The 15,483-nt window shown below is 48.7% G+C and overlaps 1 protein-coding gene across 1 annotated transcript in view; it reads left to right on the top strand.

The window, feature by feature from the left end:
* Nucleotides 1-15,483, top strand: part of itga2.2 (integrin, alpha 2 (CD49B, alpha 2 subunit of VLA-2 receptor), tandem duplicate 2) — a 315,510-nt gene that overhangs the window by 288,731 nt on the left and 11,296 nt on the right. Inside the window, exons 27-28 of the mRNA XM_072497064.1 lie at nt 6,769-6,882; nt 9,296-9,382. Coding sequence (XP_072353165.1) covers nt 6,769-6,882; nt 9,296-9,382 — 201 coding nt within the window. The remainder of the gene's footprint in view (nt 1-6,768; nt 6,883-9,295; nt 9,383-15,483) is intronic.

Here is a 15,483-nt window from a genome sequence, read left to right as displayed (position 1 = left end):
TAAAACAGGGAGGTTATGTTGGATCTGTATAAAACTCTTGTTAGGCCACAACTAGAGTAATGTGTGCAGTTGTGCTCACCACATTGTGGGAAGGATGTGATTGCTCTAGAGGGGGTGTAGAGGAGATTTATTAGGATGTTTCCTGGGATGGAGCGTTTCAGCTATGGATGGAGGCTGCTTAGGCTGAGGTTGTTTTCCTTAGAGCAGAGAAGGCTGAGAGGTGAATTGGTCAAGATATACAAAATTAAATGGGACATAGATACTGTAGCAAGGACAGAATTTTTCCCCCGAGTAGAGGGGTCAATAAAAAGGGGGCTTAGATTTAAGGTAAGGGGCAGGAAAGCCTTTTCACCCACCGGATGGTAGCAATCTGGAACTCACTGCCTGAAAGGGTGGTTGGGGCAGGAACCCTAACACATTTGAGAACCATTTAGATGAGCACTTGAAACACCATCAGCGGGATTTTCCGCCAGCGTGATTCTCCATTATGCCGGCGCCCGGGCGTTTCCAGACGGCGTGGGGCGGCCCCACAATGGGAAACCCCATTGACCGACCGGTGTAATGGAGAATCCTGCCAGCTGGTTGGGCAGAAATGTGGCGCGGCCGGGTAGAGAATCCTGCCCCATAGCTACAGACCAAGTGCTGGAAAATGAGATGAAAACAGATGGGTGCTTGATTGCTGATGCACACGATGGGCCGAAGGGCCTTTTTCTGTGCTGTACAACACTATGGCCGTGATTCTCCACTCCCACGCCGGTTGGGAGAATCGCCTGGGCCGCCAAAATTTCTGGGGACGCCGGTCCAACGCCCTCCCGCGATTCTCCCAAGCGGCGGGAACGGCCCCGTCGAGTTTCGCGGGCCGCAGGCCGTAGAATCGCCGGAGACACCGAAAATGGCGATTCTCCGGCACCCCCGCTATTCTAAGGCCCGGATGGGCCGAGCGACCAGGCCAAAACGGCGGGTTCCCCCCGGCGCCGTCCACACCTGTTCACTGCAGTCGTGGGCGGTGTGTGAAACCTGGGGGGGCGGCCTGCGGGGGGGCAAGGGGGGATCCTGCACCGGGCTTCACCTGGAATGTGGGGTGGCCCGCGATCGGTGCCCACCGATCGTCGGGCCGTCCTCTCTGAAGGAGGACCTCCTTCCTTCCGCGGACCCGCAAGATCCGTCCACCATCTTCTTGCGGGGTGGACTTAGAGAGAACGGCAACCACGCATGCGCAGATGACGCCCGTTATGCAGCGCCGCTTTTACATGGGCGACAAGGCCTGGCGCGTGTAGATGACGCGGCCCCGATCCTGGCCAATTGTCAGGGCCTGAATCGGTCGGGACCGGGGCCGTTCCGCGCCGTCGTGAACCTCGACGGCGTTCATGACGGCGCGGCCACTTCGGCGTGGGAGTGGAGAATCCCGCCCTATGACTCTCACATTTCAGTTAAGTATTTTACAGTAACAAACAATTTGGGGAGGCGGTGATGTAGTGGTATTGTCATCGGACTAGTAATCCAGAGTGTCATGTGAGAGTACCTTTAAGAAATGGGTGCTTAAGAAATGTGCCTTGAAGAAATGGGGGTTATCAGTGATGTCAGAGTGTGGGTGGAGCTGGGCTGTCTGTCAGCTTTTCACTTTCGTTTTAGGCTGTTTGTTGCAGGGTGTGTTTTAGTTTCGTTTTCAGTGTTGAAGCTGAAGCCAGACCAAGCAGGTGTACTGCTGTTCTCTCTGCCATCAAAAGACTATCTCTTGATCATTTGGTGAATTCAGAATTATAAATATTCTCAGTAGTGAATGTAAACCTAATGTGCTTCTGTTAAAAGGTGTTTCTTTTGTCTTCTGGATGTTGTTTGGGAAGTTGTTAAGGATAATTTAGTGTTGTATTTTCTGGGGGTTGTATTTGAAATAATGGTTGCTAAGATGTTCACTGTATGGTTTAAAAAGGTTAACTTGAGTTCATAGAATAAACGTTGTTTTGCTTTAAAAAATACTTTTCCATTTCTGCTGTACCACACCAGCAGAGTGGGCCGTGTGCTCCCCATACCACAATCTATTAAACGTTGTGGGTCAGGTGAACTCCATGCTACACTTTGGGATTCTCTAAACCCTGGCCCATAACAATGGGTAATGCTCTGGGGTCCGGGGTTCGAATCCCACATGGCAGATGGTGAAATTTGAATTCAGTAAACAATCAGAATTAAAAGTCGAATGATGACCATATAACTATTGGCAATTGTCGTAAAAAAAACACATCTGGTGCACTAATGTCCATCGAGGAAGGAAATCTGCCGCCCTTACCCGGTCTGGCCTACATGTGACTCCAGAGCCACACAGCAATGCGGTTGACTCTGAGCTGCCCCCCACTGTAATCGCCGAGCAAGCCACTCAGTTCAAAGGCAATTAGGCCAGCAACGCCTACATACCAAGAACAATTAAAAGAAAACTAACAGCAACATTGATTATAATCTGTTTTTGTGGGCATCTATTACTTTAAACTACAGAAGAAAATCCCCCATTTAATTTTAAAACAACCAAAAATCCCACTTCACAGTTATAGTTTTCACTGTCTCTTAAGAGAACACTTAATCCTCCAGGAGCCAGTCCAAAGCAATTCTTTGCTGCCGTGGGATTGCTTCCTGCTTCTTTTCCAAATTATAGGACTGAATTTCATGGAGGGAAATGGCGGTGCAGTAATCCAAGAGGACCAGGATAATCCTGTGATGGCACAGGTTCAAATCCACCATGGCAGCTGGTGGAATTTAAATTTGATTAATAAAATCTGGAATTGAAAGCTAACCTCAGTAATGGTATCACTGATTGTTGTAAAAATCAATCTCGTTCACTCATGTTCTTCAGAGAAGGAAATGTGCCATCCTTCCATATCTGGTCTACATGTGACATCAGACCCACAGTAATGTGATTTAACTCTGAGCAGCCCTCTAATTGCCGAGTAAGCCACTTAGTTGAAGAGCAATTGGGAATGTAGACCTTCCAAAAAGATGTAGCGTTAGGGCGCAAAAGGCCAGAAAGTTAGACACCAGTTAGGTTGGCACGGGTGCAGGGCACAGTTTAGTTATAGGAGCTGGGGCATAAATCTGTATATACGTTATCACATTAAACACCTGTTCACACTGAGGTTCACAGCCTCCGTGCTCTGTCAGAGGTGGCTGGTCTGGGCTGGCCAGAGAAGGGGTGCAGGGAAGGAATGAGCGGACGTTGTGGTGGCCTGGGCTCCACACCCGCCCCCGGCCGCCCTCACCATTGTCACCCCAGGGACTCGATGGGACCATGTGATGGGTGGGGGGGGGAGGGGGATTGTGGAGGTGGGTTGCAGGGTCCGTGCCCCTGGCTAGTTTCCCCCCACGCCTCAGTCGGTGAATCTTGAGGCAATCTGAGCGTCCTGTGCGTGTTGGCCCAGGTGCACACGTCTGGACCAAATGCCCTGTCCATTCTCACCCTTTCCCGCATCCTCTTCATCTGGTGTTCATCCCCCTCCTCCAACATGTCGTCCCTCTGCTGCAAGATGTTGTGGAGGGTGCAGCATGACACCATGATTTGGGCAACCCTCTCAGCATCATACTGGAGGACCCCTCCAGAGCGGTCTAGGCACCTGAACTGCATCATCAGGAGGCCGAAGCACCGCTCGATCACGCTCCTGGTCGCTGTATGGGTGTCGTTGTAGTGGGTCTCTGCATCGGTCTGTGGCCTCCGGATAGGCGTCAATAGCCTCAACCGCAGCGGATAACCCACTGTCACACAGGAGCCAACCTTCCAGACCAGGTGGGGTGGGGGGCTATCTCGAACATGTCAGGAATCACCGAGAGTGCCAGGAAGAATGCGTCATGCACATGCATCCTGTTGATCACCCCTGTACCAGGGGCATGGCGGCGAACCCTGCTGCCCGGCAGTCTGTTGGCTCGGTGCACATTGAAATGGATGTATTGTGTAGCTTGGGCATATGGGGCCAGGTGCAACGTGTGCCATGATCTATGTAAATAAGTTAAAGAAATGTAGGGCAAAGCCTTTTTGCTACATTGTATAATAAATGAAAATGAATGGCAGATGTACATAATTTAGAAAAATGCCAATAAAAAGATTTCTTTTAAAAAGGTGTGCCATGATCTGGCTGATATGTCACACTGTCTCCCTGCTGAACCGAAGTCTTCGGCATGCCCGGTCCGGCAGGTCCTCAACTGATAGGCGCTGCCGGTACACATGAGGCCTCATGCGGCCCCTCCTTTGCAGCTCCTCCTCCTCGTCCGGTTGGGTGGCTCGTTCTCCATCCTGGGCGGCTGCCTCCTGTTCCTCTGGGGCAGGCTCCGCTCCTGCAGCTTCCTCCTCGAGCAGTTCCAGCTCATACAGACACGGGCTGGTTTAGCACACTGGACTAAATAACTGGCTTGTAATGCAGAAAAAGGCAGCAGCGCGGGTTCAATTCCTGTACCAGCCTCCCCGAACAGGCGCCGGAATGTGGAGACTAGGGGCTTTTCACAGTAACTTCATTTGAAGCCTACTTGTGACATTAAGTGATTATTATTATTGTTAGGGCTGTGGTGACTAACAGGAAGGCCGCCATTGCTGGTTAAATTCCAATATCCATTATCTGCAGGGAGTGAAAGGTCGACATGTTAGCATGGTGCGAACCTCCGTGCCCAACCAGGTCCAACGGGATACATGGTGGCCCCGGTTGGTACTGTGGGCTCTGCTCCCGCATGTTACCCGCTCCCTTCGCCCCGTCAGTGCCCCATTAGAATGTCTTTGTCTTGGCTGCTGTCTAAACTATTCACAATTGCTTTAACTCTCGATTCACAGACTGTATTAAAATGACATCACAACGTCCTTTCAACTTGGAGGTGGACAATCTATCCACAGTCAGCAACGTTGCCCAGATCATTGATTACAGATGTGAATATCTTGCACCTTCTTCCTATTGGAAGAAACTGGGCCCCTCTAACAACCAAGTCATCCTGGCTTCTTGTTAGCAGAGTTCAGAACAGGCCCCATGATCCCATATATTCCTCAATTTTACCCTAAATTACAATCACAGTATCAAAACATAACAATCTTATATACTTCATATATGTCACACCATTTACCAGAAATCTTAATGGGACAAGCAATATAAATACTACAGCCACAAAAGTAGGCCAGAGGCTTGGATTCTGCAGCAAATAACTCAGCTCCCAACTACCCAAAGCCTGTAAACCATCTCCTGGCAGATGTCAGGAGTGTGATGGGATACTCCGCATTTGCCTGGATGAGTGATATTCCAACAACACTCAAGTGTGGTGAATGTATTACTGCTACCATTCACCATTGTATTGCATTACATTGTATTGTATTATGTTGATGCCCTTGTGGGCTCCGCCTATGGCTCCGCCCCCTCAGGGGAGGTATATAGATCTGCAGCCTGTAGGTGGCACTCAGTACAGAGCAGTCGCAGGCAGGCACAGATCTAGCTGATTAAAACCACTGTTCACTTCAACTCTTCGTCTCGTGTGAATTGATGGTCGCATCATCAAGAAGCTCTGTACAATCCAGGACAAAGCAATCCACTTGATCAGCACTCTATCCACCACAACAAACATTTGCTCCTTCCACCACCAATGCACAGTGGCAGCAGTGTGTAGCATATACATCACACACTACTGGAACTCACCAAGGCTCCTTCAACAGCACCTTCTAAACTTGGGACATCTTCCACCTAAAAAGACAAAAGCAACAGATGCATGGGTTAGCTACCACCTGCAAGTTCCCTTCCAAGCCACACATCATCCTGATTTGGAACTATACCACTGTTCCTTCACTGTTGCTAGGTCATCCTGGAATTCCCTCCCTAACAGTATGGGTGAACCTACATTTTATGGACTGCAGCATTGCCATTTCAAGGGAAATTAGTTATGGGCAACAAATGCTAGCCTTACCAACAATGTTCACTTCCCACAAAATAATTAAAAAACAAATGTACTTATTGAATTAGCTGTGACAGCCTGGAAGATGCTAATTGCAAAAGAACTCCGGATTGTTGCGATGCTGACTGCAAGGCATTGGGCCATGTTTTCCCTTTCAACATGTCAAGGTCAATAGTCACTGGGTTTTGTCACTGGATAAGGATAGGGTGCTCAGAAAATTGCTTGTTTGTACTCCTTGGGCCAATTAACTTACTTGGTATAGAAAGGGTGTCCAAGAGCAGGCTGCCTTCTATGTGCCGGCCTTTCAGCAGATGGTCCTTTTCTTTCGTCATCCTCTGAGCATGCCACATTGGAGTTCAAGAGGAACCTGGGTCCCTTGTTTAGATTGCTTCGATGGTTGAAAAAAGTCTCATGGGCCACCTTCACAGACAGAGGGCGTACTAGATCAGACACTGGCAACAAGTAAAATAACATTAGTTTAAATTTGTCATGGGACCAGCTGTTAGTCCCTTTGAGTAATATATAAGACCGCAGGGTCCAGGAAACGTTAGATACAAAAAGAACACAAGAGGCTGCCAGCAGTGCATGGAGGCTTCCTTTCAGAAGGGGCCTCAATTCACCCTCAGTTATTTACACTCGCCTCCCTACCTCCCCAGAAAATGGGATAGTTCTGAAATTGGGCGGAAGGGAAATAAATGCTAACAAATCTTGCTTGATTTTCTGGTTGCTACTGTCCTATCATATGATGCAAATGGAGCAGCAAGCAGCCCAAATTATTGCTGTAAAGTGTGGATGTTTTATGGAAATTATTTTTACTGATTGAAGTGTCTCATCGTCAATAATATCTCACAATTTTATCTGTTTTTGCAGAACTGTGAAAATGTCAAATGTGAAAGCTTTTTGTGCAGTATTAACAACCTTGACATGAACAAGGAATACTTGATCAATATTTCTACAAGGATCTGGTTGGACACATTTATAAATGTACGTATCAACCGTCAGATCATTAATTAGAACAAAGAACATAGAACAATACAGGCCCTTCGGCCCACGATGTTGTGCCGAACATTTATCCTAATCTAAGTTCAACCTAATCTACACCCCTTCAATTTACTGCTGTCCATGTCCCTGTCCAAGAGTCGCTTAAATGTCCCTAATGACTGACTCCACCACCTCTGCTGGCAGTGCATTCCATGCACCCACCACTCTCTGTGTAAAGAACCTACCTCTGAAGCCAATACCTTCCTCCAATCTCCTTAAAATTATGTCCCCTCGTGACAGTCATTTCCACCCTGGGGAAAAGTCTCTGGCTATCCACTCTATCCATGCCTCTCCTCACCTTGTACACCTCTATCAAGTCACCTCTCTGCCTTCTTCGTTCCAGTGAGAAAAGCCCTAGCTCCCTCAACCTTTCTTCATAAGACATGCCCTCCAGTCCAGGGAGCATCCTGGTAATTAAGGTGTTTTTTTTCCCCCAGGTTTATTCAGATGGATTTCCCCTACACTTTAAAAATATTCTGCATAAAAACTACAATGCTACTCACAGTAAAAAGTGCTAAAAATGGCCAAAACCTTTTAAAATTGTAAGATCAGAAAGCATTGACAATTCATTTTCTTACCTAACTGAAGGTTTTAGAAATCTGTACCTAAATTAATGACATATCTATTAATTTTCACACAAATAGGTTATAATTAATATAGAAAGCAACCTTCTTGTGCAGAAAGCTAAATTTTATATTTCATTATTTGTTCTTTCTTAAATTGTATTTATAAATGTTTTATTGCCTCCTGGTCTTTTTGAACGGACCATCACCTTTGGAGGTGGACAGTTCCTCTTAACTGCGCTGATGCCAAGAGGCACACATGAATGATATCGGCTACGTCTCTTGTTTTCATTCTTTGCTTGCTTGCCACAGTTGAGCTCACTTCTACCCATTGTAATCAGAGGTGGGAGCGTTGATTGATTTTCTCCTTCCTATCCCTAGGCATTAACTCCAAAGGCTGCTATATTAGAACAGCCCCAGCTAAGGTGACCACCACAGAATCGTTATAGCACAGAAGGAGTCCGTTCAGCCCATTGTGGCTGTGCTGACTCTCCAGATGAGCAATTCACCCAGTGCTATTCCCCCTCCTTCTCCCTGTGACCTTGCACATTCTTCATTTTCAGGCAATAATCCAATTGCCTTTTGAATGCCTCAATTGAAACTGTTTCCGCCACACTCTCAGGCAGTGCATTTCAGATCCCAACAACTCACTGTGAGAATAAGCTTCTCATGACTCCGTTGCTTCTTTTATCAATTACCTTAAAGCTGTGCCTTCTGTTCTGGATCCATCACCAATGGATCCAGACCCTTCATGGTTTTGAATACCACTATCAAATCTCCTCTCAACTTTCCTTTCTCAAAGAAAAACAGTCCCAACTTCTTCAATCGATTTACATAACTGAAATTCCTCATCCTTGAAATCACTCTGGTGAATCTTTTCTGCACCCTTTCCAATGCCTTCCCAAAGTACAGCACCCATAACTGGATGTAATACTTCAGTTAAGGCCAAATCAGTGTTTTATACAAGTTCAACATAGCCTCCTTGCATTTGGACTCTATGCTCCTATTAACAAAGCCAAAGATACAGGATTACTTTTTAACCACACTCTCAACCTGTCCTGCCACTTTCAATTACTTCTTTATATTTACACCCAAGTCCTTCTGCTCCTGTACCCCTTTTAGAACTGTGACCTGACATGACGTTTAACTAGATTTTTAATGGCATGCTAAATTCATAATTCCTGCTGAACAGTGTCTGTGAGCCTGGAAAAAGTGGTTTAATGTTTATGGCCACTATGATTACAAAAAATCAAAGAATTTTAAAGTAACAAAAATGTCAAAGTTTGTTTATATTTCAATTTCTACATTAATACCACATGTATGTTTCAATCATTATTTCGCTTTCAGTGAAATGAGTATAAAGTGGATGATAGTCAGTGGTTTTTAACTTCATGAGTTCTGTCTGTGAGAATTCTTCAATATGATTGGTTATTAGCCTGCTTGACATCACCACTGTTGCTGGATGCTGGAGATCTCCTTACGCTGACACAGGAACCAAAGCAAAGTTGGTAATTTATGCTACAGAGATTGCTAGTTTGGACCTATGTTCATTACAATGGAATGAAACAGGAACTGGATATGAGATTTCATTCAACCCACCATTTTAGATTTGCGTCCATCATGTCTTATGTCAGGATACCTCCACAGACGCTCTTGTCAATTAATTTACTTATTTTTGTATATACTTTAATGAAATAGGGCAATTTTAAGTGATCTTGAACTTCTTCATACATTTGTGTCGTGTGAAACTAGTAAAATTTTAAAAACTCTTATTAAGTTTTACTTTGCTTTAGGCTGACTCCCAAAGTGTAGTGTTGACTCCATCTGCAGAGATTAAGACAAAGGACTCGTTGCTGGTCATCACAAGCAATACCTTAACAGTAAGTGAGATACTGTAGCTGCATTGCAGAGTTTCTTGTGTCGTGTTGATACAGTCATTCAGACTTGGTACAGTTAAGACATGAAAAATAGTTAAAACAGCTTGGAACAAAAAGAAGAATACACTAAAGCAGAAGGTGCAGTTGGAAAATGTAAACACAGCTACCTTTAAATTACACGCAAATACTACCATTTGAACACTTGATGCCTCTGTAAGAACTTTCTTTGCTGTTAAATCGCTTTACTTTAATGCATTAAACATTTGTAATTTAGTATTTGTACAGCATCATTTCAAGACAAAGGCGGGTTTCTCCCCCAAAATTTCTTAAGTGTCATTTTGGGCAAGCTTGGAAGGCTGTTTCTCGCTGTTTTATGGATGAGGTCTACACTGCTATTCAATGACACTTCCTCATTTTTTGGGATGTGAGGAGTTTCTTCCCGGTCAAGCCCACACTTAGAAATGTTTTCAATGCTGGGGAGCTGAACTCACCGGTGAGACTGGCTCCTCAGAGATTGGGCTAACTTTTTGAAAGGGTGCTCCGATCTCTAAGTGAGCTTGAGGCCCCCCCCCCCCCCCCCCACTCCCACTCATGTGCAATGTCACCCCTCCCACACACAGGGGCATTACCCCGCAAACCCCAAGTGAGGACACCCTGCTATGGGGTCACTGAGAGCACCCCCCTTTGCTGATCTCCCTGCCCCCCACCCCGCCTTTTGGGCCCCCTCATTTCAGGCTCCCCACCTTAATCCCCCCGTTATTTATGAGGCCCCTTCATAACCCCCTCATCTCCCATTTCATGGCATTACCCCCCTCAGGCCTCGACCCCTGGCTGTGCCACCTGGGTACCTTTGTACTGCCAAGTTGGCAGTGCCATGGGGCCCAGGTGTCAGAGGGAGAGACGCGGACCATCCTGCCCTGTCCCAGGGGTCTCCAACGGCCTTGGAAACCCCCCAGATGCCATCAGGCCTGGTCTACATTTGTGTGGACTAGTACTAAATGACACCCAGTCCAGGCCAGGCTGGGGAGGCTGTTAGTTCCCGGGCGCCGGGTGAATCTGGTGCAGGCATATTTAAATGAGCCTAATGGCTCATTTAAGCATGTATATCTGGACCTCTCCCAGTGAGGGCGAGATCCAGATCGCGAGGTTCGGATGAATTTTGTGAGATGTCTCAAGCGTCGCGAATCTCACGAGAGGCCTCTCACGCGAGTCACCAGCCTCGCTGCATCATCAGGCCAAGCACGCCGAGGCCAGTAAATCGCACCGAAAGAGACTGAATAGTCTGGACAACAAGTAGAAATGTCGATACTTCAGTGCTAGAAGCTTTCAGAATGTGGCAGTATTACAATAATGGTTCTGCAGCTGGATTTGCACTCTGAACTCAGAATGTCAAATGGGGAGAGCAATTCACTGGAGCTCAATTTGTGCTGCTGCCTAAGATGATTTTCACACTCTGGGAGCTGCAGAATCATGATTCATTTCAGAAGATTGGAAAGAATTTAAAGGCAAAGATCTACATAGAATATTGAAGAATTAGGAAAGCTGGAGATAGAGGAGGTATTTTAGAAATTGAAGATGATAAATGGATAATCCAGGAAAGAAAATGAAACTGATTTGATTTATTGTCACCTGTACCGAAGTACAGTGAAAAGTATTTTTCAGCGGCTGAGGGAACGTACACAGTACGTACATAGTAGACAAAAGAATAATCGACAGAGTACATTGACAAATGGTACATCGACAAACAGTGATTGGTTACAGTGCGGAACAAGGGGCCAAACAAAGCAAATACATGAGCAAGAGCAGCATAGGGCGTCATGAATAGTGCTCTTACAGGGAACAGATCAGTCCGAGGGGGAGTCGTTGAGGAGTCTTGTAGCTGTGGGGAAGAAGCTGTACCTATGTCTGGATGTGCAGGTCTTCTGACTTCTGTATCTTCTGCCTGATGGAAGGGGCTGGAAGAAGGCAATGGCTGGGTGGGAGGGGTCTCTGATAATCTATCTTCCTGAGGCAGCGGGAGGTGTAGACAGAATCAATGTGTGGGTGGCAAGCTTGTGCGATGCGCTGGGCTGAGTTCACCACACTCTGCAGTTTCTTTCGATCTTGGGCCGAGCAGTTGCCATAGCAGGCTGTGATGCAGCAGGATAGGAGCTCTCTATCGTACATCTGTAGAAGTTTGTGGGAGTCGATGCAGACGTGCCAAATTTCTTTAGCTTCCGTAGGAAGTAGAAACATTGTTGGGCTTTCTTGACTGTTGCATCAACACGAGTGGACCAGGACAGACTGTAGGTGATGGTGACCCCCAGGAACTTAAAGCTGTCGACCATCTCCACTTCGGAGCCATTGATGCAGACGGGAGTGTGTCGTGCTACGCTTCCTGAAGTCGATGATCAGTTCCTTGGTCCTGACATTTAGAGAGAGGTTGTTTTCGGTGCACCATGCAACCAAGTGATCTATCTCCCTGACTGTTGAACTGACTGTCCTGAGACCAGTCAAAATTGGGTTTTGGATTTCATTAATATTAGTTGGGTGAGCTGCTGGTGCCCATAGCACATCCATTCACAGCTCGCCTAGCTGAAGGATAATAGATCGCTTTACTCACACAAGTAGTAGTAAAACGATTGGCAATATGGCTGATGATAATCAAAGGAAAGAATTTCTGCTTCGAGTCAAAAGAACTTCTGAAAGTTGCATCTTCTAATCAGGCAGTGATCTGTATCACTGTCAGTTCTGTGCCAGCTGCATTTTTTGAGAATGTTGTTCAGCCATGTCTGGTGATAATCAGTTTGAGCTGATGCCAATTCCCTGAATGTCTCCAGGACACTTTGTGGCATGGTTCAAAATAAACACGCAGTAGCAGCCAAGCGCAAGTAGTCTCTGTCCATTCGCTTTTATCTTTTTCAAGCCATGAAGCCATTCAGGGTGGCACGGTGGCACAGTGATTAGCACTGCTCCCTCACAGCTCCAGGATCCTGGGTTCAATTCCAGCCTCAGGTCACTGTCTGTGCGGAGTCTGCACATTCTCCCTGTGTGTGCATGGGTTTCCTCCGGGTGCTCCGGTTTCCTCCCACAGTCCAAAGATGTGCAGGTTAGGTGGATTGGGCATGATAAATTGCGCTCAGTGTCCAAAAGCACGGACCATGCGCGGAGCATGGGCTGGAGGTGGGTGTAAAAAAGGGGATGGTTGATCGGCGAGGGGGGGGGCAATGAGCCCCCCAACTAGGCTGATCATCTGGAATGTTCGAGGGTTAAATGGGCCGGTCAAGGGGCACGTGTGTTCGCGCAGCTTAGGGGACTAAAGGCGGAAGTGGTAATGTTGCAGGAGACACACCTTAGAGTAACGGACCAGGTTAGACTGAGGAAAGGCTGGGTCAGTCAGGTCTTTCACTCGGGGCTAGATTCAAAGACTAGAGGGGCCGTGATCCTGATCAGTAAGCGGGTGGTGTTTGAGGCGGGTCGAATAGTCTCAGGTATGGGACGTCGGTACATTATGATCAGTGGGAAACTGGAGGGGGTGCAGTTGGTACTAGTAAATGTGTATGTGCCAAATTGGGATGATGTGGAGTTTATAAAGAGGATGCTGGGGAAGGTACTGGACCTGGACTCGCACAGATTGGTCATGGGAGGGGACTTCAACACAGTTATTGACCCTGGCTTGGACCGGTCAAGCTCGAAAACGGGCAGGGTGCCAGCAATGGCAAAGGAACTAAAACGGTTCATGGAGCAGATGGGGGGGATGGATCCATGGAGATTTGGGCTTCCGAGGGTGAAGGAGTTCTCCTTCTACTCACACGTGCATAAAGTGTACTCCCGGATTGATTTCTTTATTTTGAGCAGGGCCTTACTGGCTGGGGTGGTGGACACGGGGTACTCAGCGATCACAGTCTCAGACCATGCTCCGCACTGGGTTGACTTGCAGGTTAGTAAAGACAGTAACCAGCGCCCGCACTGGAGGTTAGATATGGGACTTTTGGCTGATGAAGGGGTGTGCGAGCGGCTGAGGAAATGTATTCAGAGCTACCTGCAGGTCAATGACAGCAGCGGTGGTCTTGGAAGCATTGAAGGCGGTGGTCAGAGGGGAGCTGATCTCGATACGGACCCATAGGGAGAAGGTGGAAAGGGCAGAGATGGACCGACTGGTAAGGGAGATACTGCAGATCGATAGGAGGTATGCGGAAACCCCAGAGGCAGGGCTTTTAAGGGAACGGCGGAAGCTATAGGCGGAGTTCGGCTTATTAACCACAGGGAGGGCGGTGGAGCAGCTGAGAAAGGTGAGGGGGGCGATAGATGAGTATGGAGAGAAGGCCAGCAGAATGCTTGCACAGCAGCTTAGAAAGCAGGAGGCAGCCAGGGAGATAGGGAAAGTAAATGACAGAGATGGGAACCTGGTTGGAGATTCAGCAGGGGTGAATAAGGCGTTCAGGGATTTCTCCAGTAGGCTGTATAGGTCGGAACGCCCTACGGGGCCGGAGGGGATGAGGCACTTCTTGGGGGGGCTGAATTTCCCAAAGGTGGACGGGGAGCTGGTAGAAGGGCTGGGGGCCCCAATCGGGTTAGAAGAGATAGTGGAGGGTCTGAAGGCCGTACAGTCGGGTAAAGCCCCGGGGCCGGACGGGTACCCAGTGGAGTTTTATAAAAAGTTCTCTGGGATATTGGGGCCGGTGTTGATGAGGATGTTCAATGAGGCAAGGGAAAGAGGGGTGCTGCCCCCGACATTGTCACAAGCCACGATTTTGCTGATTCTGAAGCGGGACAAGAACCCGGAGCTGTGTGGGTCCTACAGGCCGATGCCCCTGTTGAATGTGGACGCCAAACTGCTGGCCAAAATGTTGTCCTCCAGGATTGAGGATTGTGTTCCGGACGTTATTGGGGAGGACCAGATGGGGTTTGTTAAGGGTAGGCAGTTGGTGGCCAACATAAGAAGGTTGCTAAACGTGAGCATGATGACCCCGGAAGGTAGGGAGCTGGAAATAGTGATCGCAATGGATGCAGAAAAGACTTCTGATTGGGTAGAATGGGATTATCTGTGGGAGGTACTGGGACAGTTCGTATTTGGGCGGGGCTTTATTGACTGGGTCAGGTTACTGTATCAGGCTCCCGTGGCAAGCGTACGGATGAATAGGACAACAGCGGACTATTTTAGACTGCACCAGGGGACGAGACAGGGATGCCCCCTCTCCCCACTTTTGTTCACATATCTTTGGAGACGTTGGCAATTACTATAAGAGCCTCAGGGGGCTGGTCCGGGGGGGGGAGGGGGTTGGAGCACAGAGTCTCGCTCTATGCAGACAACCTGCTTCTGTATGTATCGGACCCAATAGAGGGGATGGAAGAAATCATGAGGATTCTTGGGGAATTTGGCCGGTTTTCGGGGTATAAGCTAAATATGAGGAAAACAGGGGCGGAATTCTCCCCCAACGGCGCGATGTCCGCTGACTGGCGCCAAAAACGGCGCCAATCAGACGGGCATCGCGCCGGCCCAAAGGTGCAGAATGCTCTGCATCTTTGGGGGCCGAGCCTCAACATTGAGGGGCTAGGCCGACGCCGGAGGGATTTCCGCCCCGCCAGCTGGCGGAAATGGCGTTTGTTGCCCCGCCAGCTGGCGGAAATGGCGTTTGGTGCCCCGCCAGCTGGCGCGGAAATGCGGTGCATGCGCGGGAGCATCCACGGCCGCCGACAGTTTCCCGCGCATGCACAGTGGGGAGAGTCTCTTCCGCCTCCACCATGGTGGAGGCCGTGGCGGAGGCGGAAGGGAAAGAGTGCCCCCACGGCACAGGCCCGCCCGTGGATCGGTGGGCCCCGATCGCGGGCCAGGCCACCGTGGGGGCACCCCCCGGGGTCAGATCGCCCTGCGCCTCCCCCAGGACCCCGGAGCCCGCCCTCGCCGCCTGGTCCCGCCGGTAAATACCAGTTTTGATTTACGCCGGCGGGACAGGCAATTTCTGGGCGGGACTTCGGCCCATCCGGGCCGGAGAATTGAGCGGGGGGGTCCCGCCAACCGGCGCAGCCCGATTCCCGCCCCCACCCAATCTCCGGTACCGAAGACTTCGGTGGGGGCGGGATTCACGGCGACCAACGGCCATTCTCCGACCCAGCGGGGGTCG

The sequence above is a fragment of the Scyliorhinus torazame genome, chromosome 3 (genome assembly GCF_047496885.1).
Source record: "Scyliorhinus torazame isolate Kashiwa2021f chromosome 3, sScyTor2.1, whole genome shotgun sequence".
NCBI lineage: Eukaryota > Metazoa > Chordata > Chondrichthyes > Carcharhiniformes > Scyliorhinidae > Scyliorhinus > Scyliorhinus torazame.
This window is presented reverse-complemented; position numbering and strand designations above follow the sequence as displayed.